The 25,102-nt window shown below is 44.4% G+C and overlaps 1 protein-coding gene and 1 long non-coding RNA gene across 21 annotated transcripts in view; one reads left to right on the plus strand and one right to left on the minus strand.

Moving 5' to 3' along the window:
* The window catches only part of LOC308058816 (cell surface glycoprotein CD200 receptor 1-B-like), a 150,721-nt gene that overhangs the window by 110,068 nt on the left and 15,551 nt on the right, over positions 1 to 25,102 (minus strand). For 17 of the 20 annotated variants that reach the window (XR_013925978.1, XR_013925979.1, XR_013925980.1 and 14 more), the window contains exon 6: positions 10,346 to 10,460. Coding sequence is in view for 4 of the 20 variants with exons in the window: in XM_080375212.1 (XP_080231338.1) it covers positions 10,346 to 10,460 (115 nt within the window). In the remaining 16 variants the exon portion in view is untranslated. The other 3 variants (XM_080375210.1, XM_080375214.1, XM_080375213.1) reach the window with 3 other exon arrangements.
* Positions 10,468 to 23,415, plus strand: LOC308058823. Its single transcript, XR_013925995.1, has 2 exons — positions 10,468 to 18,049; positions 18,116 to 23,415. It is a non-coding gene; the product is annotated as an uncharacterized lncRNA (long non-coding RNA).

A 25,102-nucleotide genomic window follows, 5' to 3' on the forward strand; every position in this document is an offset into this window, starting at 1 on the left:
GAAAGCCCTGATGATACTGAGTTTGACTAAGAAGTAAGATTACAGAGAACAGAAGAAACAGAAGTCAGCAGCATTGGTGTAAACGGTCAAGCTTACCAACTGAATTCAAAACAGCCCTTCTGGTGTCATTCCCTCACTCGTAACAGACACCAATGATTGAAAGCAACCTTAAATCCTCAGGAACTTACTAAAGTATGAATTTCCTAAATTCCAGTTGTTTACTTCATGTTCAAGTGAGTTACTTCCTAAGTAAGAACTTCGCAACTCAGGAAAATTTCAGATGGAAATATTTTTAGGCAAGGAAAAAATACTGTGTTTCATTAGTCAAACTACATCAGTACGATTATGTATTTAAAATATTGGTTGAGGTAAAGTCAAAGAAGTTGTTTATTGAACGCTGTTACTTTTTATCTCCTAGTAGCTAAATCAATTGCATCTACCATATATTTATTTAAACTATTGTTTTGAAGGTATTCATTGTTACATAGCAGGTCAGAAGCACTAACAAAATTAACTTCCCTTTCCACTTTTATGCAAGATAGTTCCTATACACTTCAGTCCCTCACTAAATTAAACCTTTTCCTGTTCTTCCCAACACTCATTGATGTGAAACTCAGAGCAGTATTTTATAGTTTGGGTTTAAAGACGAAAAACATGTTTAACACTACAAAAAGCGCTAACTGCTAAGATAATGCTAGAAGAACGATTAATCTTCTTGTTTTCAGTTTAGATCATGACTGGTAGTAGACATTTAATGCAATAGCTAGCTCTCTGCTGGCAGCACTCCAAGATGCAAAAGCTGTGGCTAATTTGTATGACAGCAAGCGTCTGCTAAGCAACTCACTTTTGGCTAAGCCTGGTTTCCCATATTTCACAGTACAAAGCTGCATAAAATAGTCCACAGCCATGAAATAAGAAATCAGCCAGTTTGCACTCCAGTCATTTCTAGTCTGGCAGTCGCTAGGAGATAGTTGGTCCACAAACACACACCATTAACCAGCAGGAGCAAAGCTGTGTCTTTATCCACAGCAAAAATAGTCAAAACGTTTCACATCCATCTATTATTTTGGAGGTAGCCAGGAGGCAGCCTGAACTGACCTGTGACCAGGTGGCCTCAACACAGCCCAGCACTGCTCCCCAGCAAGACGCAAAAAGATACCTATTCAAGGTGAATGCCACCAGCAGCAAGCTTAGTCAGTACTATACTAGTAATAAAACAAAGAGCAATCCAGCATCTGGCCCATCTTATCTGGCAAAGGGAGTTCCACCAGAGATTAATGGTCACTTAATATCAGTTCCTGCAGCTTACTGGCATCCTAACCGAGCTGGGCTCTTTCAGCCCCTCCAGCATGTTTAGCAAGACAGTGTTGAACTACCTCATCAGGTCTGTGCCGGTCAGTACAGGGCTTGCTTGCCGTGTCATCATAAAGTTCGGCTCTGAAGGTTGAAGTCATCATTCAGCTTGGGTAAATGTAAAAATATTGGACTTTAAGGTGGTAAAAATTCAAGTTAAGGGTTTTCAGGTTGTGGATTTTTCTTCCACATCTATTTTGACAGTAAGTAAACTGTGGTCGTTTTGAACCCAAAACAGTTTTCCAAGCAAGATATATCTATAACAGGTAAGCATGACCTTATTTTTCACACACATAAATATGAGTTATATTACCATTACACTGTTTCTAACCTCGTTTATTGATGCTCCTTTGCATTTTGTAAGTATTTCTCCCATCCTGATTTCAAAGCATGGGAGAAATACTAATTAATTAATTATCTGAGGTAGGTAGGAGGTCTTAGCTCCCTTTTACATGAAGAAAACCAGAAGACAAAGGAAGTAGGCACCGAGCACCTCCAGCTGGGTGAGGTCCTGGGGTGACACTCAGCATACAAAACAGGAAAGGGAAAAAAGGGTGTTTTCAAAGCTAGTGGAAGAATCACAGAATTACAGAGTGGTTGAGGTTGGAAGGGACCTCTGGAGGTCATCTCTTCTGAGCCACCTGCTCAAGCAGGACCACCTAGAGCAGGCTGCCCAGGACCATGTCCAGATGGCTTTTTAATATCTCCAAGGACAGAGACTCTACCACTTCTCTGGGCAGCCTGTGCCAGTGCTCAGTCACCCTCACAGTTAAGTGTTCCTTACACTCAGATTGAGCCTCCCGTGTTTCAGGCCCATTGCCTCTTGTCCTGTCACTAGGACCCACTGAAAAGAGCCTGGCTCCATCTGCTCTACACCTTCCTTTCAGGTATTTATGTACGTTAATAAGTTTTCCCTGAGCCTTCTCTTCTCTGAGCTAGAACAGTCCCAGCTCGCAGCCTTCCCTCATGGAAGAGATGCTTCTGCCTGTCATCTTAGTGGCCCTTTGCTGGACTCTCCAGTATTTCCATGTCTCTCTTGCACAGAAAAGCCCAGAACTGTACACAGCACTCCAGCTGTGGCCGCACCAGTGCTGAGCAGAGGGGAAGGATCACCTCCCTTTGACCTGCTGGCAACACTCCCTAATGCAGCCCAGGATGCCATCAGCCCCCCTTTGCCTCAGCTGCACGTTGTTGGCTTATGTTCAGCTTCATGTCCACCAGGATTCTCCCAGGTCCTTTTCTGCCAGGCCACTTTTCACCTTGTCAGCCCCCGGCATACACTAGCGCATGGGGCTGTTCCTCCCAAGGTGCAGGATTTTGAGCACCCCTTTGTTGAACTGCGTGAGGAATCACATACTACAGTCTGAACGGAGCAAAGCAAATCAGACAAGGAGAAGGAGGAGGAGAACAGGAAAAGACAAAAGATTGAGCAGTTTTCTCCTTACAGAGCCAGGCAGCCTTGAAATAAATATGCTTGAACTCATCACAGCTCAGATCCAACTCACAGAAGTGCCAGTTCACTTTGCAGCTGCCTGGCACCTCCCAGGAGCTGAACGAGGGAGTGGAGGTTGTTTTGCTATCTCCATCCCAGCCGGGGTCAGTACAGCACGCTGTGTCTGAGCACACAGGATCCTTCTCGAAGACTAGTGTGGTGATACCAGTCAGCACCAGCCATGCACAGCTGGTGAGACCGAGGAATTGCAAGTACTGAGATTTTAAAGGCTACAAACAGCACAGAAAAAAAAATTGAGTAGTATCAAAGCAGATCTTTTAAAAATCTTCCCGACTTGCCAACGCTTCCCTTTCAAAAGGCATCTTGAGTGCAGGAAGAGTGCTGAATGGAGACTTTGTCCCTTGCTTTAGACATGGCCAGGGATATATGCTCAGCTTGCTTTATGTTCCACAAATACAAGTTACACAAAGTCAAACCACTACCACATTTCCTGCCTCTCCTTGTTAAACACCCTGGTGTATGCCAGTCCTCCCTGGCCCCTGCCAGCCTGCCCTTCGCCTGTGTCTGCAGCTCACTGAACATGGTGTTAAAGCTCTTCGTAACCAATTTACTTCCAGCGCTTCTCTTTCTGATTGGAGAAGAATAATAAAAAGCAACCGAAACACCCTCCAAGCTCTAAACCTGTAAACAAAACAGGGAAAAGAAAAAAAAAAAAATGAAGCAGTCTAGATTCAACAGAAAATAAATCAAATAACACTCCCCTGAACCACTTCTGCTCATCCCACTCCATGCTCACAACACACCACACACCATGAATGCAGGGCGAGAGTTATTTCAGGAGAAGGTTTGACTTATTTTGTGTTACTGGACAAAGGAGCTCATTGAAAGATCCTTCAGGGGAATGAGAAAGGCTGTGAAATGATAACCTGTTCTGTCTTCTCCCATCCTTAGCTGTACAAGGAACACCGAAGGAGTAGTGATACATTACACACTAGCATGAGGACAAGGCAACCCAGCACAGATGCACGAAGTGTCAGAAGGAGAAAAGCCAGAGGTGCAGAGCTTCCACCAAGGGCTGGATTCAGCCCGCTTGGAGGGAAGCTTTCAAGGGGCAGAGCAGCTTTGCTGCAGTGGCTAGGCGCTGTGGGGAAGGGTGCGGGTGCCTCGGGGGCAGCGGGGGACAGGCCCGGGGGCAGCGGGGACAGGCCCGGGGGCAGGCCCGGGGGCAGCGGGGGTCAGGCCCGGGGCAGTGGGGGACAGGCCCGGGGGCAGCGGGGGCAGGCCCGGGGCAGCAGCAGCGAGGCCCGGGGCAGCGGGGGCCAGCCCCAGGCCCACCCGGAGGAGCCGGCCGGCCGCTGGCCCGCTGTGCCGGGGTGCCCCGGCGCTGAGAGGGCCGAGCCCGTGCGAGGTTGGGGCGCGGTTACACTTGTGGGGCGGGCGGTGACAAGGCAGCCCGGCCTGGCTGAAGGCAGGGACTCATGTCGGGTCCACAGCCGGGGGGGTGGAAACGGGCATAAGAACGGGCGGTGATCTGCAGGCTGCTCCAGCCGGCCCAGGCTATCCGTGCCGAGGCAGACCTGCTGCCTACCGCGATTCGGCTCGTCCAGGAACCGCAGCCCGCGGGCAAGCCGCGTCCGGGGGCAGCGCCGTGAGAGCGGGCGGCACGGGCGGCCGTTTCCCGAGCGGGCGGTTCCCCCTAGCGGCGCCGGGAGCGCGGGCTGCCCGCTCGGCCGCCGCCGGGCCCAGCCGCCCGCATCCCGCACGGCCCGGCCGGAGCGCTGCCCGCTCGGCCCGGCCCCACGGGCAGCACCGGGGGTGCCCGCCCGCAAGCGTGGCCTCTCCCCCCGCACCCGCTGCGGCCCGCCGCCGGCGGCTCCCCGCTGTCCCCAGCGCGGCAGGCGGGGTGGCCCGCGGTCCCCTGGCAGGGCTCTGCAGGCCGAGCCACCCTGCGGGCGCACCCCTGGGTGGGCGTTAGGAAGGGCCCGAGGAGCTGGGAAGCCATCAGCGTGGGATCGCACCCCTTCCCGGCAAGGGCATCACACCCTGCATGTCTACCTGCCCTCCCCTTCGTTAGGGCCTGATCATTAACGACCAGTGTCTTGTATAATTTAGAGACTTTACATGCTGACACACAGGCGCGCGACAAGAGGAAGAGTTTCAGTCAAAGGCTGATCCCCTTTATCGGTCCTGGGGCAATAACCCAGGAGGGGCCACGGAGCACGCAGCAGGTCGAAGACTGGGTAGGTGGGACAAGGGAGCAGAGTTGAGATATGGAGGTTTCCAGGGACATGACGTTTGCTCCCTCTCTCTGCTGCTTCAAGACTGAGGGAGTTTATGTCTCTGTAACATCTTGTTAGCTGAATGAGACTGCAGGATATTTCAATTAAAATTGACAACTCTTTAGAGTACAATAACATTTGTGAGACCTCCCAAGCAAGGGTGAGGAAGGACTGTCATTTGAAACAGTGTGCAGAAACATCTATGCAGTCTGGAAATGTACACGGGTGGAAAAAACACGACAAATCCCCAGAGATCAGCTCCTCGATAAAAAACCACAAAAGAAACTGCTTCTCTAGAAGCCATCCTAGAAACTTTTAACCTGCTGCTGCAGCCTATACTATTTAGATGTTATTTTCTTTATTTCAGGATTAAATTCTAAGAAGCCACGAGCAATGCCAAGCATGTCAGAAATAGCAACTTACTGCTCCATTTAAAGTAGTGATGTTATAATAACTTTTTGATTTGGACCAGACTGGAAGTTTCATTCACAGTTGCTTTTTACCACCTTTTGCTGTTGCACAGTATTGTGTAAAGTGGCCAGAACTTCCTCATTTCCAAAAGCTGTATCCCCTCTCAAACTGCACCGGTGTAAAGGACAAACCAAGGCACAGGGCAAGTGAATTGTGCTCTGAAACTATAGACTGGTCAGTGACAGAATTCTAGGCAAGAAAAATTCTTCATGTTTCAACATAATTTAAGCCTGACTGTCTTCATATATTTTCTGTTAAATTCTACTGGCAGGGTCCCTGAATTTTGTGGCATACTGGGCAGCAAGTTAAAGTCAGCCAGGTCTGTAGGGCAGTGAACACTAAGACGAGCCCATTTGCAAGAGCAGCAGCCCAGGCATTTGTACGCTCATCTCCCCGCTTTGCTGGACTGCATCTGGAGTACCTGGTTCTGAGCTGGCTGCAGCAGTGGGTGTATGATTACAGACTAGGAGGTGTACTCCATCGATAAACGTTGCCTAACTGCACGACAGTATTGTGGCTTTTGATGACTGATCTCAACAAAGAGGGAGGCAGATGGAGAAGGATGGAGATACAGAGAAGAAATGCATTAAATACAGTAATAATGCAGAGGAGGGAAGGCAGAAGTGTTGAAATTAATAGGTGTCTTTGCTATGCTCCTGTCACAAGACCACACTGGGGAAGGGGAGAGAAAAGCAGACTGAAGAGTTCCCCATGTGACAAAGCCAAGTACTTGCAGGAAGTCCTCGTTGAGGGTCCCCTAGCCACCTTTTTTTTAAAAAAAAAAAAGAGGATTATAACAATCAAAAGAAAAATCTTTGGGAGCATCTGTGTGATTTGTATGTAATATCAATGCAAACTGCAGATATTGAGTAGAAAAGCTTTAAAGTCTGAACTGAGACTGGAAAAAGTAGAAAAAGAAACACGTATAAGCCACACAAATCTGTGCACACAAACACAAAGCAGAAGTGTCACAAACAGTACTTTCCAGAGTTAGCAATTACCAAATATATGGGGTACATGATGGCCGATCTTTTCTGAGCAAGAGGAGAACTCAAGGTGAGAGGACTCTAATTCACCTGGCATTTTTCATGCTAAGGAATTTTCTCTCTTGAATTGCCTCGTCATTGATTTATACACAAGTGCTTTGGTTGGTCCCTGTCAGCTGTCCAATTCCATTCCTGTTAACTGGGAAAATGAGTCTAGAACTGTTTATGCAATTTACTTACAGCTTCAAATTATGTATTAAAAAAAATATAGGCAGCACAGGAGCCACTTGATCTGCTTTGCGAAGCAGAAAGGAAAATTATAACACATTTTCCGACTCCTGTGCTTCTGTCAACATCTCTTCTTCATTTTTTTTCTGTCCCATATGCTCTCTTTCACTGTCATACAGACAAAAAGTCACCAGACCTGGAAATTTCTTTCCTTTTCCAAGTTCTGTTGAATTCTAAGGGGAAGAAACAAGAAATGAAAAATTACTCCAAATCTTTCATAAGAAATGCGAGGCCAGTTAGAGTAATCTATGCTGCATTTCCAAGGAAGTACACAGTGGCAGTATGATTCTGTCTCATTCCCTTCTGCTGCAGATATATTGCTGTAAAGGAGGTAGGACTCGGGTAATTACGAATATTTAGACACTCTAAAGACAAGCTAGTTTTAAGTAGTGGAGAGCTCACATTTTCAGCCAGTTTAGGGAACTGTACAAACAGTAACTTTACATTCAGCATGGTCGTAAGGTGGTGCAAACCACATCCTCCTGTTCAATAGCCCAGGAAAGCATGGGTATGACTTCTTGCCCGGTAGTGCTCTTCACAATCTTTAACATTCGTTTGATGCAGGAGAACACACGGGTTCTTTCTACCTGCAACATTTCACCATATAATCAGCAAATACAAAGTAAGCTCCTGCCCTCGTTCCCCTATCCCAGTGTATTTCTTTCTGTCACTACATGACATACCCAAATGTTCTAGCACGGGAGGTCTCCTTGCTCAAACGCACCTCCTGGAGTTTCATTGCTGAAACAGGCAAGAAGTTCAAACAATACCATCAGCGTTGCGGGAGCTCACAAGCATGAAATGAGCTATGCTCCCTACGTTACAGAAGGTATCAAAGGCCCTAAGGTAAAATGAGGTGAGTTAATGAGCTAAAACAGGTAAGGACAGCAGCTTCCCCAGGCCCCATAAGAGGAAAACGAAGACTGATGGTGAGCCAGACTGCTGAATGTGGCTTGAACACAACCAAAGTGAAATCCAGAATGCAGCACCTAAGGAGAGGACCTTGCCAACAGGTCTCTCTCTGTTCAACTGAGCTGGCGTCCCCTCTGCCTGCAACTACAGAAGGACAATGCAGGAACATGCTGGCTCGCAGGGATGTGCTGGCTCTCTGGCCCACTGTGCTGAGGTCACTGCAGGCAGGGATAAGCCAACCCCCCCACACATGGCCAAGAAAGCTGCCAAGCCTGTATCCCTATTGTACCCCCACTTAAATACGAGCACTACCTCCTATATAGGCTGCTGTCATTCAGCTGTGTTAAGGTATGGGCACTGTTGAGCCTTTTGAGGGCCTTTTTCATGCAAAGTAATCCCCTGCTGACCAATTAGTACAGCTTGCCATTTGCTTAGCGTCATGCTGCAGGAACAATGCCGAGCAGGCCAGCATGAATATGCTCCAGATGACTCTGGTCCTTGTTGCCAGGAAGGGGCATGGCAAGTATCACTTCCCCCAACAATGCATTTTCTAGTCTGGCTGTATATACATTTAAAGCATTGCTAAGTTACCTGAAAAGTAAATACAAAATAATCCTTTACTAATCTCACAACAGACTGTCATTTCTGCTGCCATTTCTCACCTGCTTTTTTTAGGGTGGTATTTCTATTTCCTTCCTCCATACTATGTCCCCCACATTGTGGTGGTTTTCTTGGTCCAACCTCATCATCATGACCTTCTCTCCCCATGCCTTGGTACCACCCACTTCTTCACAGGTGGCCCACTGCTTTGTCCAGAGAGGCTTCACAGACCACAAGACAGCCAGGGTCTGATACATAGCTTCTATTTGCAGAGTCACTACCCACAAATTCATGTTTTTCCATTTGTACATTCGCAAGTGTGCCAAGAGAGAGCAAAGTTGATAACCTAGAGTTTTTTTCAATAATGTACTTCAACCGAAGATTTCAGAAATTCAGCCAAATTCAACAGAAATACAGCCAAAATACAGATACTACACTGTTCCCAAAAGACTATAAAGTGCTCCCCAAGGAAACGAGAATTAAAGAAAAAGAAACTGGGGATAAACCAGACATTTACCTGAATGACAGTGCTATCAGCGGTTTTGTCTGTCAGATGGCTGTTTTGTCCGGGGGCAGCCGGGGAATTCCTTCCTCCCCAGCTGCTTCTGCCTAAATCCAAAGGTATCAGCCAGCATCTTTTGTGGACAGCTATAACAGCTATGGGAGATCAACGTGCTGTGCAGTCTTCTTGCTGATCTACTCCTCTCTTTTTCTAAGTTGGTTAAACGTATTGCTAGGCCTAAGTTGAAACAATCTACTCAAGTAGCACAAAAGCAATTAATTAGGTACTTTATTTCCTATTTTAACAAATAGGAAAAGCAAGTTCATCCCGCTCTTCCATTTCACAGATGTGTAGCTTTTTTACAGCCTTTTTCACCATTAGAGATTAATGGTTGAAAAGGTGTTTATAGTACTAAAACCAAGGCTTGAGTTGGCAGCAGGGTTCAGATCTTTAAGACATTAAGACGCAGATGTTACTGATACTGATGTTACTAAGATACTGATGTTACTGAACACCTCCCATGTTCACAGAAGGCACAACAAACTGATAGAAATATTTAAACAATGCAGCCTTAAACATCAGGAGCTTCAAAGTGGATCTTTCTACCTCTGTGTTAAATATAACTCAACAATCCCCCTTGCTGTAGCGGCCGAGCTCTTCATTGTCTCTTATAGTGATTAAAATAACGCATCTCGAGGAGAAACAAGAAACTGCTATTGTCCTCAGTTACAGATAAAGACTCAAACAGAGAGAGAAAAAAATAACTTGTCTGAGATCACAAAACAAAACAGCAGCAAAGAATTAAACCCAAGTTTCCTCACTTACTATGACATTATTTTATTCTCTTCTTAGGCTTCATTATAGCATTTTTAAAAGTCTATATAATGTTGAAGTCAGGAAACAAGCCAGGCAGCTCCTTTGACATAAAAGTGCAGGGTCTAGGGTACACATTTTCTGAAAGAATATATAGGTATTTATTATTTTTAGCTAGTATCTTTATTTTTAACCCCTACTTTTCAATATCATGGCTATGGCTTCAGAAAACACTACAACTGGGATTCTTTTAATTTGCTATTGACAGCTGTGGTGTCCCAGTCCACTGAGTTTTTAATCATTTTAAGACTCAGGAACATCAGATTTCTTCTACAGTCACAAAGTAAATCAAACACAAAACCTGGACTCAGATGGGATTTTAAAGTAAAACAAAACAAAAACATCAGAGGCTTTATGAGTAATCAGTGAGAACGAGCAGTGCTGTAGCCAGCTTGCGTTGTCAGAAATATTGGGAAGTGAAAAATTACTCACAGGAGGGAATTTTTTATGAAGCCAGTGGGAAAAAGGTTAGGCATGTTTCCATGGAGGTCCAGAATCAAATTTCTACTGTGCTTTCAGTGTTAGGCTAAGATAACTCCTATGACTACCAATTGGTATCATGAGGAAGGGGCATGAGCTTCCAGATGTGGGTCAAGCAAAGCCACCAGCATGCCAATCAACTCTTTACCATATCATTACAGCCAGCTGTTTGCTGATCCAGATACAGCTGCCACAGGACTTGCAGAGGGGTACATCCTCCTTAGGCAGGTGGGGATCTTTGGTGTGTGCATTTATCCCCATTCCTAAGGAGCAGACACAAAAAAATAATGGGAGTCATCTTAAACATTCACCTTGCATCAAGACAGTTTCATTCATTTCCATCTCTGCCAAAGCACCCGCTAAATCCTCTGATCTGAATTCATTACACATCCAGCTAGTAATGAGGCTGATAATTAAAATTTCCTAACACTTTGTGCTCAAAGACTTTGTTGGTATTACTTCTCTAAGCTTTTCACTGCTCAGGCTGACTCCTTCTGTCCCAGACAGCCTCTTCAGGATAAGGTGGCACCTGGGCCTGGCCCACCTTGCCAGGTGCTGAAAGCAAATCTGGTCCAAAACATTCCCATGGTTACAGGAAAAAATCCAGATGTTTCTCTGTGGTGGTTCTTACCTCACCACACACGCTTTTGCTACTCACAGAGCACCAACTGCACAACTCCCAACATAAGCCCCACAGGGTCCCCTGGCTCTCCCAAAGTACAGGGACGTGATGAGGGCTTCAGAGCCAAGGGCTGTTCCCACCACAGCTCTTCTCCTTCCACACACCCTGAGAGAATCAGCTGCTCGGCATTTGAAGGCACTTGGTAAGGCCAGCCTTAGCACAGCTGCAAGCTATTCCCATTTTCTCCCTGAAGTTCTTCATCTTTAAGACAGGTCTCTTTGCAGGGCAACTATTTCTCCCCAGCCTTGGAGAGTCTCTGTCCATTCCTAATATTCATTTCAAGAGAAGTTGTTCATATTTCCAGAGCTGGCTGGGGCTATTGTTTTCTTTGCTTTAGAGGAGAAGTCCCCAACAGCTTTACATCTTTAACATAAAGAAATCCCAGGCTTTGTTTAAAGTGAAATCTTGAGCTTCTTAGTCCATTCTTCACCGTTTAGTTTCCTCCAGTTATTCATGGTTTTCCCTTTTTAAATTAAGAATAAGAGTCACAGACCAGCATTCCATGTCACATCAACTAAATCAACCTCACTTGCTCACACAAGATTTTTTCCTGCAACCACCTCCTCTACGTTGTTAATGTCACAAAAACAAAATTTGAAGTAGTATCACCTGTTGGTTTGTCAACTGGTCGGTTAAACAGGTCTTTTGATTGTCACACCTATGGTGTATGATTGCTAATGGTTTTCAGTCTCGATGACTAAGGAATGAAAATGTCCTGTGATACAAATCTCAGGAGTATTTCTCTCTCTAACAACATTAAATAATTCTTTGTTCATATCTAATTTCAACTCCCTGGTTTATCCCAGAAGGGCCTCCTCTGACATCTTTCCTGGAATGATTTTGATCATAACTAACCTACTTTTATCCACATTATCACTTTTTGTATAATTTCTTAACGTCTTTAAAATATGATTCTACTCCTCCACTACCTTTAAACTGTTATTCTATCATTTCTGTACAGTGTGTTTCCACTTGCTCCTTGTCATGTAATAATTACTGCTGCTCTTCCACCTCTATGCAGTCGAGGTCATATTCAGTTTCATGCTTTGCACATCACCTGCAGTATGCTTGCCTGGTGTGAATACATAGGCATGTCTGTTGTCTCCCATTGACCACATACTTCCTAGCCATGTAAAAGTAAATAATTTGACTATTGATATCGCGTTGACTACAGGTGGAAGCAGTGTTTCTCCTTTCCACCGCCACCACCCCCCCTTCTCCATTTATTGTAAAAACAGCTGTAAGGATTTTACTCCTTTCCCAAGCAGTTTTCCTCATTTCTTAGTTTAAAGCTCTTCTCATAAGTCTTGTAAAGTGAGATCTCAGAAAGCTGGTTTCAGCATTATCCATCCTCAGACCAGTCCCCTTTGCATGGCTTTTCCTCCTAACCACAATCCTTGTACCAGCTGTACTAATCTGCAGTGTATTTTCTGGCTTTCTCACTTCCTTTCAAAGACTGAAAGTATTTTACCAAAGCTCACCTGAATATACTCTTCTTTGAGTATCATCCTGGCACAGTTATTTTTGATTCGCTCCAGATACTGACACTTAACAGTGAAAAATCCACTGCTGATCCTTCCTCTGACCTTCAGGATCTTTTTCAGCCTTAACATCCCATCCCATGTCCTTCCTTAGGGCTGCATTCCGTGGTCCTCCCACTCACTAGGGACAACTGAACCAGTTTTTCCTCAGCCAGGGTTGTTCACGCTCCTGGATGTGCCCTTTTGAGTGAGGGCAGGTGGGGATCTCTGGGGTCTTTTCCCTACTGTCTTTCATCCTGGGAACACGTTGTTACATAGCCTGTCCTTTGGGTCAGTTTGTTTGGGCAGGTTTAGCCAGGCAGAAAGAGTAACGTATATGTAATTGTGATGTGTAAAACAATTATTTACCAGCTAACACACATAAAAGACATCTAGGATAATCTTTGACTGTTAGGCTAAGCACTACTATGCTCATGACCCTGATAAGGCATCCAGGGGCCTTTGCTGGCCAAGGAGAGGCAGGCAGAAGGGGCAGCAGCATCCCACACACCTCCCTGGGACACAGCCACAGTGCTCCCGGGGTGCCCTCTGCCACCAGCTCTGTTGACACTGGTGGCATTGGCAACCTCATGACATGGCCCAGTTTCCTGCCTGTCCCACTAGCCTGACCAGCCTGCTGTTTGGTTTTTTTCTTTAGGATGTAATACTGCTCTATGTTGATGTTTTCTCTGTTGAAACCTTGAGCTACTAACGCCCCTCTGACTTTTGCTTCTCTTTTGGAGTGAGCTGCATTGCTCATCTTTGCCACTTCTGCTTCTTTTGCTACTTGTTGAATGTTTTCTTCTTGCAAGGGAACAAGCCTTCAGCTCCACCACAGCAATCTCTCCTCCTCTCAGCACCTAACTTCTGTGATGAAGAAGGTCCATGTATCATCTTTTCCACCATATCATCACTTTCTCCATTGGCATTTTACCACACTGCCCCTACCTACATGCCTGGCCCGCAGGGTTTCTGTCCCACTGCTCATAGCTGGAGACACTTAGAATCACAGAATCATTTAGGTTGGAAAGGACCTTTAAGTTCATCAACTCCAGCTGTTAACCCAGGAACGCCAAGTCCATCACTAAACCATGTCCCTAAGCACCACACCTAGGTGTTTTTTAAACACCTCCAGGGATGGTGATTCCACCACCTCCCTGGGCAGCCTCCCCTGGTGTAACTTAAGTTGGTTTCCTATTTTTGTACGAGAAAAGCTTTAATACCTCTGGAAGCCTCTTCATTTCCTCCATTGCTTACTTAGCTGAATACACTGTCCTCTGTAATGGGGCCTCCCTTTTAAGAAAACAAGAGCAGCCACAGCAGCAGAAACCACACACCACACTATTTGCCTTTGGATTGCTTTGGTTTCATTTCAGGTCACTTAGCTTCTTCAGTAGGCACATATGTAAATTGCCAAGAAGTGGGTTTCAACAACCAGCACAAGTATTTTTTCACAGAGCATAATTAAGTTTGTGCCACTCATTGCTGCAGTTTATTTTAGAGATTAAAAACAACAACAAAAAAGGGTTAAAAGAGCTTGAAGTCATTATGGAGGGCAGGTTTATTAATGACTATTAAGAGAGGATTCAAATGCAATTTCCATCTCACAAAGTCCTACAACCTTGACTGTAAGAATCTGGGCACGGTGCCCAAAGGGTAAGATAGCTGTGGTTTTCTGGTTTTAATCTTCTCTGCTGCTGGCCAAACAGGATGCAGCATTGAAGTTAGCCCAAATAACTTCCAAAAGTCCTTTCCAACCTAATTTTTTTCGAGATTTATTTATATTTTCTCTAACTCAATGTGGACAGGGGTTTGGTTTTTTCTTACCACGCAGCAATAGCCTCCCAAGTAGCTCAGTAATAATTTTTTTGCGATCAAAGGCAAGTAGCTGCTTGTCAATGCTCAGCTATGAGTATCTAGCCTACTTAGTACACACAATCCCAAGCACTCTCTCTAAACTGCAAACTGTAACCAAGCAGACGGTGTGAAATGCAGCCAAAAAGGCCGCTAAGCTACAGACAGATTGCTGCCGTCAAAGAGGAAAGCAACACAAGCAAAGTTATCGCAGGACCCTTAACTTTCTATCAAGACACTGGGACAGGGGTTGTTTGCTCAAATGTTTCAGGTGGCAGATAACATATATATACAAAAATTAAACTAAACCAGAAAACCTTCTGCCTCAACATTTATTGGCTCTTAGAATGCAACAAACAATTAACATTTTTTTCCCAAAACAAAACTGTGGGGCTCATAATATAGGGCTGAATCAAGAGCCCTGTGGATAGAAACCATCCTACGTATGGCCAAGATCACAAGGACAGGCAAGTTTCCTCAGTCTAGCACTAGCTACGTGGCAGGGAAATGCAGTAGATTCCTCCCTGCCCATTCACTATCCGCCTCTGCAAAGACCCATCACAAAGATGCCAATGTAGAAGCTGTATTCTGTGACATGGACACGAATCCACTAGGAATGTACAGCGCATTCAACACAGGCAAACCATGCTGGCAGAGAGAAACGGTCCATAATCCCTCTTAAACAAATTGAGGTGAAACTTCTAAAGTATCACCTAATATTTATCCTTGAAATAAAAATGCCCTTGTCTAGTATTGTCATTCTGAATCACTCTGTAAAATATTATATGAAGTTAGAACAGTCTAAAGCCATCTCCAGGATGTAACTCCTCCTGTATTCCTAAAGTAGAGGGGGATTTCGCAATGTCTGGGCTAGCTTGTTTCACAGCCAACTCCTTATTTAAATAATAAGGCAGCATAGAGGCATTCAAGTACAGGTTCGGAATAAATTCAGTCAAATTCCACCAGAGCTGAGCTCTGCGTTGATAGCACTACAAGTAGAAGGGCGACAAAAATCGCCTGCCCATCAGACAGTGTCTGTATATGAAACATTTGCTGAGGGTGAACTCCAGAGCTGGGACTGGTTTATGCTGCATCTAGCAGATGTATTCTAAGCATTTGGCTTTTTGCACTTTTTTGCCTTTTTTTTTTTTTTTTTTAAACAGATATGCTAATTCTCAATTTGCACTTTAGCACAATGGCTTTTTAAATGCAAGCTGTTGTGCGATAACAGTAGAAATGCTGTGCCAGATAGGTTTTTTTTCCCCCTATATAACTACTGAATAAGTCAAATGAGACTCATGCATTTGCAAATAATTGTGTGGATTGATATTACGTCATTCTCTGTGGTGGTTCAGTGTTTGTGAAGGAAACGTGAGGCTTAGCTGGCAACAGTGCCTGCATGCAACCATGTCTTCTTGCCCAGCAATCCAGAATTAGCAGGTCAAAAGAAGAATCAGTCTGTAATGTCTTTTTCCTAGACAGAAAGGCACATAACAGGAGCATACTCCATATTTGGCCCCATCTTTTCCATGCACATCCTTCGTGTAATCATCAAGGAAGATCTTCAATACACGAGCACTGCAAACCAGCTTTTTTCAGTGCCTTCTTGGAGCCGATGCTCAAGTTATTTCTTGCATATAAAACAGATTTTAAAAAAATCACACTGCGGGAAGAGCTTGTTTAACAAAAGCTATGTTTATCTGATCAGCTGCGTAGCTCATCAGGAGTGATTTGACAGAGCATAGCATGGGTTGGGGGGATTTTATTTTGGGCTAGCTCTAGTCTGATCCTGTAAACTGAGTGCCTGTTAGCAGCTGGAGAGATTAGGTGCACCCCTGGGGTGCATATTCTGTTTTAGCTCCATCAGAAAAGATGCAGTGTTTGCCGTGTGCTCCAAGACTGCTTGACAATATGAACCCAGCATAGTAAGTGCGGACCATCGGGAGTTTCTTTTCAAAAGCACATTTCTGACCCAAGCTAACATTATGTGAATGCATCTGCCAGCAGATGACTACAGAAAATAACAGCGACAGAAGAATCTCAAGGAAAGAACATGGATGCCAGTTTTAGTGTGATCAAGCCTCTTGTAACCAAAGTGGCTGATACACACAGAGCTCAAGTCACTTTTTGCTTATTTGACAAGCCATATTTTAAATGTGATTCTTTTCTAAGAATGTGCTACAGAGGGATGGCGACAGCTGCAGCTGAGAGCTGAAGAATGTTTTGTGTTTAGCAACACATTTCCTCTGTCCTTTAGCATCTTCTTTCTTCTTCCCTCTTCTATAGCCTACCTCAGGCTGTTTCCTACATAAAAATTAACTCCAGTGAAGACACTAATATTAACAGTTCCAAAAAACTGCTGCAGATGGTCATAGACAGGCAGTAATGACCACCAGGGATTAATTTTTTTTTTTCTGCTTTATGCCAGACTGATACCAGGACAAGAGAGGGGCTTAAAATACTGACAGGAAAGTGAAAAAAAAATTTCCATTAGTCTCAGATGCACTTTACAGTCACAGTCAAATGGGATTTCCATTTGTGTATCAGCAATTCAGATTCTTTTTCCTAAAGAAAGAAATTATATGCAAACAGTATTCTAATAGAAGACAAAGACTGGGATTTTGAGTGCGTAAAAGAAAGACTCATTTCAGGTTATGGTTTCCACAGCAACTTTTAATTTTATCCCTCATGTGTCTATCTGTCTAACAAGGTCTTTCACAACATTTATATATAATGAGATGTTCTGTTGATGGGAAATTATCAAGCAATTAATTTCTCAAGAAAAAAAAACCATAACTTTTTCTGTATACATTCACAGCTTCACACACACACAACGTACATATGCATAAAGATGTTTGCATATATGTGTACATTTTTATGTTTGCTATATATAGCACCATGAAATAGGCGACCACTGTTGATTACACAAGAATAACAAAGATAAAGAATGTGATAGCAAGTGCAGCCAGTAGAGATTCAGACCTGGAGGCATGCAGTGCTCATGAGGGTGTCATAGCTCTGCACGCACTAACTTGCCTGATTAAGGGGGCAACCCTGACAATACACTGACTGGGGTTGTTCGATTCTAATCTTCCTGATTTGAATATTTCAAGCAAGTTGAAGATAAAGGCAAGCAGCCAGGCCAGAGCTTTACAGTAGCTGGCTCACTCATCTTTTTTTCCACACAACACTCCACTCACACAAGAGATGGAGTGAGCACTAGCAAGACGTTTATGTACTAAGCACATTGTTCTGCATGTGGCTGCTTGTTTTGCACAGAGAAGGGAGTTGTAAACTTCAGAGATGATAAATCTAACGTAGAAAGGATTTCAGGGGTTTTGTCCATGGTTTCCATACGTACATATGAAATCCAAAACATAAACACAGCTCGATAAGAACACTACACTATGGCAATATAAACTCTGTTGGACTGTGGCAGCAGTCAGAAAAAATCAATCCATAAAGCACTTACCTTTGTTTTCTCAGCAGTACTTATTGCCAGCTGAGAGAATAGAATGAGTGGAAATGAAATTTTCACAGCTCAGTACAGAGTGATAAGATTAAAGTCAGAAGATCCAGACATGTATCATCAGCATTAAATGCCTTAATAGAGTCTTATGTTTACAGCATCCTATTTCCTATTATAGCCCTATTAGTGAATAAGCCTTGTGTGGTGAGATGACCTTGGCTGGCTGCCAGCTGCCCACCCAGACATACTCTCATTCCCTGCTCACCACCACCACCATCCCCCCACCTCAGCAGGATGGGGGAGGAAATATGATGAACAAACTCATGGGTCAAAATAAGGACAAAATAAGGACAAAATAAGGACAAAATAAGGACAAAATAAGGACAAAATAAGGACAAAATAAGGACAAAATAAGGACAAAATAAGGACAAGGACATCACTCACCAGTCAGTGTCATAGGCAAAGCAGACTTAACTTCGGGCAATTAATTTAAATTATTGCCAATTAATAACAGAATAAGATAATGAGATATAAAAACAAAATTAAAAACATTTTGCCCACCACCACCCACCACCCCTTCTGCCCAGATTTATTTACCTCCTCCACCACCCACCCCGCAGTGCAGGGGGATGGGGGCTGGTTTGTAACACTTTGTCTCTGCCATTTCTTCCTTTCCCCTGCTCCAGCATAGGTCCTGCCCATGGGATACAGTCCTTCACGAACTGCTCCAACAGGGGGTCCTTCCCACAGGCAGCAGTTCTTCAAGAACTGCTCCAGCATCGGTCCTTTTCACAGGGTGCAGTCCTTCCAGAACAGACTGCTCCGTTGTGGGTCCCCCGCAGGGCTGCAGGTTGTGCCAGAAAATTGGCTCCAGCCTGGGCTCCTGTCCAGGGCCGCAGCTCCCACTGGGAGCCTGCTCCAGCATGGGGTCCTCCTTGGGCTGCAGGGGGACGACCTGCTTCAGCATGGTCTTCTTCATGGGCTGCAGGGGAATCTCTCCTCCAGCACCCAGAGCACCTCCTCCCCCTCCTTCTCCAGTGACTTTGGTGTTTGCAGAACTGTTTATCTCACTTTTTTCTCACTCTTCTTCCTTGCAGGTGCTGCACAGTAGTTTTTACCCTTTCTTAAATATGCTATCACAGAGGCACCACCAGTGTTGCTGATAGGCTCAGCGTTGGCCAGTGGTGGGTCTGTCTTGGAGCCAGCCCAAATTGGTTCTCTCTAATGGGGGGCAGCTCCTGGCAGCTTCTCACAGAAGCCATCCCTGCAGTCCCCCTGCTACCAAAACCTTGCAATGCAAACCAAATACACCTTTTCAAACTTTTAAAGTTCATTTCTTTTGAAAAGTTTCAGTAATAAGTAAAAGCGGTAACTTTTGAAGTCCAAGAATCCTACTGTTCTTCTCAAAAACAAAGTGGAAGTCCTGTTCAGCTCAGGTGTCACTGAGACACACTCAGCTAAAACGAGGACAAGGAGAGTCTGTGGGCTGACAACACACTTGGAAAAAAAATAGTTACAAGAAAACAAAAAGAACAAAAAAAAAAGGCTGTGACTGGGAGGGTACCTGCACAACCCTAAACCTGCAGGCACTGATTGCTAATCCTATCCTACAGTACATCCCATCCCACCCAGGAACACACCAGAGGAGTGTGCACCTGTGTGCAGCACTGACCAGGCAAAGACAAAGCACTTTGCAAACAGCAGAGTCCTTAATTCAGAAGTCAGTGTTCAAGCAAAGGGCCACTGTCTTCCCAGAGGATGCCTGGGGCTTCCTTCAGATGATGTCTCCCGAGCTGCTGAAACTTGCTTGCAAGGCAGAACAGTCTCTTACAATGTTATTCTCCCACGTCCAAAGCACCAACCCTAAGAACTGGCAGCGCTGTTGGTTTGGGATCTAGAAACTGATACTAGTCAGAGAATCACAAAATAGCCAAGACCGGAAGGCATCTCAGGCTAGATGAAGATTATCTAGTCCTTTCTCAGCCAGGGTCAGCTAGAGCAGGTTGCCAAGGATTGTGTCCAGTCTAGGTTTGAATATCTCCATGGAGAGAGATTCCACGATGTCCTATAGGATGCTACAGGTGGTCCAACAGCAACAAATAACTACTGTCTGTCTCATCAGATGACACAAAACATGGCAGAACAAAAGCACCCTCCCCTGCCCACAGCATGCTGTCCTCTGTTACAGACAATCTGCTGTCCCTCTCTGTCTCGCACAATTTCTATTTCTGCACAACATGCCGCTGAACTTTTTATAGTAATTGAGTTGCCAGAATTGCTCCACTATTGGGTGTTTCTTGAAGCATCATTTGGAAATTGGCAGAATTATCACCTGGAAAAGCAGAGTGATGGCTTGAGATTTTACATTTGTGTTTTCCTTGTCGTGCTAAGCTGCAGATAGTAAGATCTACTTGGCAGAAGGTTTTGTAGCATTTAAACATAAGAAAGAATGTACCAAATATAAGCTGCTGATAGAACATCAATATAAACCGTGCAAACAAAGAACAAGAGGAGAAACTCAAAATCCCCCAGGAAGATAAGGCTAAATCCCTCTGAGAACAAATAAATGCAAATTCATATTGGAGCACAGATATGGATGTATCTGGCTTATATTCAAAGCCAGCAGATACTGTGCTAGCTTGACTCTACCAGCCTAGGATTCAGTGCAAATCCCCACATTCAGTGTAGACTGGTAGTTCTGGCTGACTCAGGAGCAGGATGACAGGCCACTTTTGAAGCGCCATGGAGACACACCTTAAGCCGAGCTAGTCCTGTGACTGTTCTCTAGCACTATAAACCCCTTCTAAGCAGTCCCTATATTTTTAGGTTTATCTGCAAGCCAGATGCTTTTGCTTTGAGGGACAGCCTGGGTACCATTCCTTTTTCAAAGAGAAGATAGAAGGCAGGGAAGTCTTGCCACGGGGAATACAGCAATTAACAGACTTTAAAAGTTCTTGCAGAAGCTTCCTAGGGTAAGACAAGGAGCAAGACGCAGAGGTCTGGGTACCACCTCTGCAACTGTGAGGCAAATTACCAGTCAGGCTCCGATAAAAGCTGCTCAGGCTTTTCAAGACCTTTGTCACCAAGGTTGCCAACTGCAGCCAGTGTGACTCAGGTAAGATACCCAAAGGAGATCCCAATGAAAGGAATGATCTGTTGCATTCCTTCTCATGAAGCTATTTGCCTTATCTCTGGTTGTTCCAGAGTTCTCCATGCCAGGCATCAGATTAAATGTGGAGGCCAGGATCAGTGCTAGAGAACAATACAAGCCTTCACACAAAAATAAGACTATGAATCAGGAGTCAAAAAGGAGGCCAATTCAGACTAGCCCCAGTCTGAACAAGGAAGTCCAAGAGGCTTCTCTGGGTACTGTGTGCTAAATGATTTGATAACATAGGCAAAACCACTAGAAAATACATGGAAAACACTGCGGCAGATGCAGTGAGAGTTTGATAATGACAAGAGAGTAAAAGTGGAGTAAAAAACCTCCTTATGCTGTTTGCTTCTACTCTTCTTGGGGGTAAGTTTTATTTTTGCAAATGCACAAGGGGTCTGTGGTTCTCCTCTTTCTCTGAAAATATCATTGCTTATTATGCTTAATTGAATAAAGTAACATCTGCTTTCTACAGTGGAGCTCAGTCCACAATGTCTTGGTTATATACAGTGTTACCAACAATGTATGAGTCAGACATAGGTATAGCCCCATTCAGGGAAAGCATGACATTATCTCAGAGATATTTTGTTATTGTGTCTGAACTAAGTAAAATCACTGATAACCAAGATTGTCTGAAAAGCCTCACTGATAAATGCCCGCATAGTTTCTCTGAGCTGGATGCTTATGGCTGCTGTGAGTGGTACAAAGCTGCATGTAAACTATGGAGGAAAACAAGAAACTGGCTATGATATTTGCCTAATAATGCAAGGCAGATGTCATCCGAGGACAAGTAACATGCATGTTATGCATTTAGACTTGGTAGGTGAGCTTACATTTGCAGAAGCTGAAGCACAGGAGCGGTTTATACTCAAGCAATTAATCTTCTATTATGTATTGGCCAAAAAAAAAATCAAGGAGACCTGGAATAAGTGTGTCCCTAAGGCAAAGTTCAGTGAAGAACACTAGAAAATTCCAAAACAAGTCACAATTTGAAACTGATTGTTCCTACCCACCCATCCCACCTGTCACGTTAAGAAGGGGGGTCTCCTCGAACCCTTTGTATTTGATCAGCCTGCCAGTTTCCCAGGAAAGACAAGACCCTTGTGCCCAACGAGCCTGCCCACTACCTGTGTTGTGACAGCCTGTATTGGAGGGGGTTCGACCAACCTACCCGGGGACCCCCACTCACAGCATCACTCAGTCAGTCCCTTACAGTAACTACTCAGATCTCCAGCGACTTCCACAAAATGAATTTCAGCTGATGATCCACATTAAACAAAATACAGGTTTGTGACAGAATAAGGTTCAAAGATTGCTGGTGATAATACACTGACTGCAAAGCAAGCTTAAAACAACTCACTCAGTAACAGCTAGCATGAGTTAGCTGCAGAATAAAGTCCTTACCCAAAAGGCGGCCCCATGGGGGAGAAGACAGGTTCAGCCTGTCAACTGATCCCAGAAGTTACTATGGTCTTCCCTAATTTCTCCCCTCATTTGTTCACTTTTTATACTTCATAGGACGTTGCATATTCATTCATCACATACAGGATTGGTCCCAAGTTGCTCGCTTCCAATGTAAATTCGCGCGCACCCTCAGATAGCACTGCTGAAGTTCTTCAATAACTAAGCGTGTTCCTCAAGCAAGGTTTTCTCCTCTTTCCGGGGGGAGGTTGTGTGAGTCAGAGGTTGCAATCTCCCTTTGCCACAATTACCTTTGTCCTACTTCCAGCTAAGTTTTGTTGGGGGAGTGGGGGGTTGCAGCACCTTATCAGCTTGTCTTCTCTTGAGGCCAGAACTTCCTCGCTTGAATGCTTCTTTCTTAGAGAGCGGTGTTCTTTTCACTGTCTGTTCTTAGTCTCCTGCCCTTCCCAAGGCAGAATTCCCTTCATTAGAACTCCTTTTGTTCATCGATTTGGACAACTTTAGAGGGTGGGTCAGAGTTAAACACTAAATCAGAGTTGTAATCAGGAGTTTAGACACAATTCCCCCCCTTCAGACTTACTTCAGTCCAGGACCATCCATTTTCCTTACATTTAGGTGGAGCTTGAGTGACTCTAGCCATTTCTATTTTTGGTACTGATTGGCATCCCATGCCCAGTGAGGTGTAGTAGTACCTTGGAGGCAGGTAGCTGTGGGATGGAGGTGTGTGTTAGGACTACACTGAGATTATTTCATCTGAGGAAAGTCATTTTGCCACAGTGGTTGGCTCAGCCATGGACATGTCACCTTCATGTGACAACTGCTCTGCAGCTTATCAGCTGTGTGGTGCCATTGAGCTCCCGTTCCTGCAGGGAGCACGGCAGAGCTGGCCGCAGGGTCTCCACTCCACTCCATCCTCCATCACTCCTATCAGCATGTGCTGAGCAGGGTGTGTTGCTTAGGGAGCTGTGGTGATGTAGATTCTGTGCATACCAACCATCCTGAAAGCCATAGCTGTACATTAGCCTAAAAAGCTGTCTGTAATACTACGCTTCTATTAGGTCCCAGTTTTCTCTAATTCCCCCCCAAAGTAATTTTCCCACACCACACCACCACCACCCCCAAAAATAAAATCTTATAAAGAAAAAAAATTCATTGAGAGGATCTGGCACCTACTAAAGCAATTGAATGGAGAATGCAATTGTATTTGATGCCAAAAAGAGAAGGAAAGAGAATCTGATAATAAAATAGTTAGAAAAGATAAAAATCAATAAACTGAGACAACTGGTTCATGAGAGGACTGGGGAGACAGCTTTAAGGAAAAAGAGAAAAGTGGGTAATTGCTTAAAGAAGCACCATTAAAAGCACAAATGCTAACTACTCCAGGACAGAGAAATGGTAGGAAATGTAGTAGAAATCCCTCTTGGTTAAATCATGAGCTCTCCACTGCCTCCAGCACATGACAAATGCATACAAGATTGTGGACACCAAGCCAAGTAGCTGAGGACAAGTTAACACTAACAAAAGAACTTCACAAAGGCAGAAAGACCAAGTCACAAAATGGTCAAAACCAGCCGGACAATATTCCACAGGCGTTACAGTTTATTAGGGGAGAACCAAGGAAAGTATTATTTTCTCATCAGAGAATAAATGTAATGACAAATTGATGCCAAAAATACTAGACCAAAAAACAGCTGCAAGAAATACCAACTTAGGAAACCAAGCTATTCACTAAGATAGCAAATACCTTTAGGACATTTGCTCCATTTCCAAAGTCTGCAGGAAAATTATTTACTTTCTTCATTTCGATCCTGGTTTCGAAAATTAGAATTCTAAACAAATCTTGTTTGTAATCTGAAGATACATTCCAGTTTATGGGGTTCCAAACGTAACTTTTTTTTTTTTTAATCCCCATATTTGGTAAACAGAAAGAGAGCAAAGAACTGTTTGGCAGCATCACAACACCTGCTGTTCCAGGAGATAAATTGCTCATAGATTAATCATAAAGCAGACATCATCGCTGTTACCAAGAGTGCCCTATAAACTGAAAGTCCACACAACAAACAGGAGCGCTTTCATCTATAATCACATCTAGTGCTAAAAAGCACAAGTGACGTTCAATCAACTGTGGATTTGACTAAATAGTCTGTCCAAAACAACAGTGGCAAGGCAGAGCTGTTGCAACAGCCCCGGAGCAGGGGCTGACACTCCCAACCTTTTGTTTAATTTCCCACTCCCCACCCCCCAGAACGTGCAAATAGCTCACTCCAACACCCATTGCCTTTTAGTAGCTCTCTCACAATGAATATTCAATAAAGAGTCACCATTTCCCTAGCATTTTGACAAGGACACAGAAGAATATGTGGAATTTTGCAGTCTGGAATATTTGCCTTGCTTAAATTTGCTTTCGGTGCAAATAAAGAAAAAAGGTATTAAGAACACCACAAGCGTTCTTGCAATTAAGGTAAAAAAGCATGCTAAATATACTCATTAAAACGTCTTCAAGTTGGTTATTTTCCATACTAAATTCCTAAAAGAGACCAAAACACAATTTGGATTAGTCTTTGGATTACGCGGAGATGCCCACCTCCTATAAAATCAACATGACAGAAAATACTTAAGTGATTTTCTTCTCATTCTCTAAATACTCGAGATCACCTACAAAATTAAATCCAGGCGGGAAACAGGCACTTTCTCAGCAGCCATCCCAGGAGGACGCAGCTGGGGCAGGAGCCAGCAGCGCCCATGGGATGCTCCCGGGCAGCGTGGGAGGGGGTCCCGCACCCAGCCTGCTGCCCTGGCCCAGC

Source organism: Falco punctatus, assembly GCF_963210335.1.
Source record: "Falco punctatus genome assembly, chromosome: 2".
NCBI lineage: Eukaryota > Metazoa > Chordata > Aves > Falconiformes > Falconidae > Falco > Falco punctatus.